This window comes from Cynoglossus semilaevis, chromosome 10 (genome assembly GCF_000523025.1).
Source record: "Cynoglossus semilaevis isolate Cse_v1.0 chromosome 10, Cse_v1.0, whole genome shotgun sequence".
NCBI classification, from domain to species: domain Eukaryota; kingdom Metazoa; phylum Chordata; class Actinopteri; order Pleuronectiformes; family Cynoglossidae; genus Cynoglossus; species Cynoglossus semilaevis.
The window spans coordinates 10,527,108-10,531,099 of NC_024316.1; the positions used below are offsets into that span (position 1 = coordinate 10,527,108).

General features: G+C 39.6%; 1 protein-coding gene across 1 annotated transcript in view; it reads left to right on the top strand.

Annotated features, from left to right (window-relative positions):
* edn3b (endothelin 3b) overlaps positions 1-3,986 on the top strand; it is an 8,305-nt gene extending 4,319 nt beyond the window's left edge. The window contains exons 3-4 of the mRNA XM_008318693.3: positions 1,327-1,485; positions 3,003-3,986. Coding sequence (XP_008316915.1) covers positions 1,327-1,485; positions 3,003-3,057 — 214 coding nt within the window. The 3' untranslated portion in view covers positions 3,058-3,986. The remainder of the gene's footprint in view (positions 1-1,326; positions 1,486-3,002) is intronic.
* The last annotated feature ends 6 nt before the right edge of the window (positions 3,987-3,992 follow it).

Sequence of the window (3,992 nt, forward strand, 5' to 3'; positions counted from 1 at the left end):
GTTAGTGTTCCAGGATTTCTGTTGGTTTTAGAATGGGTTTTGGAAAATAAAGTGTTTTTCCCTGTGTTGAAAAATATTTGGAATAAATCAACAGTTCATCGGCATATAGACAGAGTAATGTACAGAGTCACCTACGCTTGTCTCCCACTCTGGCGTCATCATGTCTTACTTTTAAATGTCAATAAATCGTTTCTTTCGTCTTCTGTTCTTTCTTCCTGGCCTGGAGGCTTCATCACTAACACCCTATGTCAAAAAAGCTGCTCAGTCTGATATGCTAGGTTCCAATCCCACATCTAACAGCATTGCCAGCATGTTCTGCCGTGCCACATTAAGCTCATTCACATGTGTTTCTCCAACTCCCTCTAGCAAAATTCAAGTCCTAATCCACAGCAATCCCTGATGAGCTGCCACTAGAACAACTCAAAGCCATATTTGTGTTCACCTTGTCTACTGCTCTTGTGGTCATGAGTTGAGCCTCACTGTAATCTAGTCTTCTCTTTTCCACTCACTGACTATCCCATACCCTTTTCCAAATACTTCATTGATTGCTCTCCCTTGTGTCCTCATTTCACCATCAAAGCTTTCTTGACCTTTCTTTTCTTCACAGAAAAAAAACATCCAGTTTTTGCCAGTTTGTCTCTACATTGGCTGTATTTTCCCATTTTTCTGGTAAATCTCACTCCCCTCTTCCAGAGCCTTTTACAGCTGCTGCCTCAACTCTGTTCAGTACTCATCCTTTCCACCGTTTAATCCTCTGAAGCTGCCCTAAATACTTACTACTGCCTTGCCAAAAGTGCCAGCAAAGAAACATATGCAATAAAGTTAGGGGACAGAGTGTCAAAGGCAGTGCAGTACAAAGTACCTTAAAGTACACAGATAAGCTAAAAATGCTTATTTGTACAAGACAAAACAATAGCCTTTCACCACAGTATCAAAGTAACAAAACAAGTACTTGATTTTCCCAAAACAGTGATTTTAAACAAAGTTTCGGTCTGAGACCGCTCCCCCTGGACCTACAGCAACAGCTGCTGTAGAGATCAAATAAGGATGTATGGGGCAAAAGATCAGTAGAAGCGATGGGACGTCGCCACCTACTGACTTCAAAAAACAAATATTATAAGGAAAAGCCAGTCAAAGGTGCATACCACACTGTGCCAGTTGTAACCTAGAGTGGAATTTGTCTGCAAACATGGGTGGTGGATCTTTCAAACAAACCGGTTGTTTAGGAAGCGTTGGACACGGTGGTTGCTGTATTTGTTATTCCTGCCTGTGTCGGCAAGAAGGTGATCTAACCAAAACACCTCCTGTTTGTTTTTCATGTCTTAGACGCACTGTGCCTTATGGAATGTCAAGCTACCGGGGTCCGCAGAGAATCCGACGTGCAGTCTTTGGACAGACAACTGATGGTGGTTCAGGGGAGAATCATCATCGCTGTTTTTGTTTGCATCAAGAGGATTCCAAGTGCCAGGGCTTCTGTACGTCCAGGTGAGTTGACGAGTCGTACCAAGTTGTACAAGGTGACGTTTCGAAGGATCACTGGTCCTGGAGGCAGGGGCACAGCCATGGACTGTGTTAGACAGTGACGTCTAAGAAATGATGCAGCAGGGCTAGAGATAAAAGTGAGTTTTTAACTACATGTTAAAATGATTATCCTTAGCACCTATTCGGTTCGCTAATCACACATTTGCCAATAACTTGGTGTTGCCTCTGTAAAGAATTCTCTGCCTGGGAAAAGACATCTTGACTAAATCATAAGTCCGTCTCAAATTTCATCAAGTATGAAAGGTACCATCACGTGTAAGCAGATCCCACTTGGCATTTCTACAGATGCGGCCCCCGTACTAACACCAGTGTTGACTTTAGCTCTTTTGTTTAATAAAAGTCTGGATCCTGGGCACTTTAAAAAACACCCTCCTGTTTGCCCCCTCAACTTGATAAAACTAGACTTAACTAAACAGAACACACATTTCTATCTGAATGTCTTTTCATCCATCCCTGACAAGCACCAATCCACCTTTCAACTTCTCTTTGCATTATCCAATTCTAATAAACATTTTGCACAATGTTTCATGAGTCTTCAACCAGTTTGATGAACTGGACGTAATGATAACCTGTCAATCAAAATGAAAAATATGTTACTTATAGGAAAGGAACATTCCAGCAGTCTGGGACCTTAGACTGATACTGTTTGTTTTATCTCACACCTAATTGAAACGGGGAAAAAGAGAGAGAGAGAGCTAAGACACAGCAGTCGTCTCCTTTACCTCCATTTTTGCAGTTTTCTAAATTCAGCTAGCTATACTAGCTATGCTAGCTAAGCTAGCTAAGACACAATAAAGTATTTTGATTGTTTTGAGGAAAGACTTGAGAAGTTTAGTTATTCTCTTTTTTTTCTGCATACATAATTATAACAGAGGAGGGAAAACAGTGGAGGAGATAAAACACAGTGTGTCGTCTGCTTTATTTGCATTCGTGCAGTTTTCAAAAATGTACTAGCTAAGCTAACTCATCTTCACACCCACTCTATATACACTGTTTGAAAGGATACAGATTAAAATGTGTTTATATAAAGGGGTTATTCAGATGTTTATTTTCAAATATTTGTTTAACTCATTACGTGCATTTATCATTTTCCACGGCTGCCGTTCTTCTTCGACGTCAGGCTGCTACACCTCACTGATGTGGAGATAGATCGATCGATCATACTCTGACATTGAGTGGCCTTGCTGTGAACTTTTCCTAGTGGGAGGTTGACATTGACTTGACATTTTAGACTTCCCACTTTCCTGGAATTCACCTTTACTTTGCCTCTGTCGTAGCTCTTTGGGAGCTACTCAACCTCCAGTTTGTAATTCCGTTGTTTTTGGACTCTGTTGTGGACGTGAGTCTGCTGCTGCTTTTTCATTGTTTACACTTTCTGTTGCAGTTTGTCAAACATTATTATAATTTTACATTGAGTCAGAAATTACCAGACTAATTCAAATCCAATCTTCCCTTCACAGAGCCTTGAAGACCACGCCACCCAGGAATCTTCATACAGTCGTTGGCCCTGGATGACTGATTGACATCTCCTAATGGACCATTTATGTCTGCTCAGTCCCTTCACTCACTTTTGACACTGTTGCTGCCACTGGGATTCTCAACCAGCAAGTTTGATCAGGCCACTTTTTTTTCTTCTTTTTTTTTTCTTTTACCTTTTTGGTATATTCCCTGGAGGCTAACCTCTTCTCTTTTGTTGCCCAGTGAGCCGAGGATGAGGATTACTCACATCATCATGCAACATAACACAAATGCCAGCAACTTTTTTTGTCTGTGAAATGTTATTCCACAAGTACTTTGTATTTCTTCATGTTTACAATGTCGTGGACTACATTTGACCCTCAAAATATGTATCACCCTGGGAGAGAGTTTGTTGATGAAAAGGCTGTGGGAGATCTGGACCACGCTGTGGTTTGTGAGTTGATATGCCTTTAAGAAGTGGGATGCCATTAGATTTTGATCACACCTTTGTGGCGGTTTATGTCAGTATGTACGGTCACTGTGCAAAAAAAAATCAAGATTCAGAAGACAAGGTTTGTATTTATCTGAAGAGAATTTTAAACATGTCTCCACATAAACAGTTTTACTGCAAACATTTGAGAGGTGCACCACTGTGTCCTTTGTCCAATAAAGGACTTTAAAACTTCACCAGAATAAAATATATTGCTTCAAACTTTATAAAGATTAAATTGGTTTGAATTTTCTTTTTTTTTTTTTTTTGTATTTTGTTGTCATATTGTAAATAGATGTTTTCCAAAGTGCAAATACAACCTAATAATTTATAATTTATCAATATCTACTATTTTAGGGTTGCACAGTGTTCAGCAGAATTACATTAGATTATATTAGATTAAAATTAATATTATGATTATCATATTCTGGTGTCTTTATTTTGCCGCCGCCTACAGTTACTTTATTGCATAGGAGAAGTGATTTAGCACAATGTCCTATCA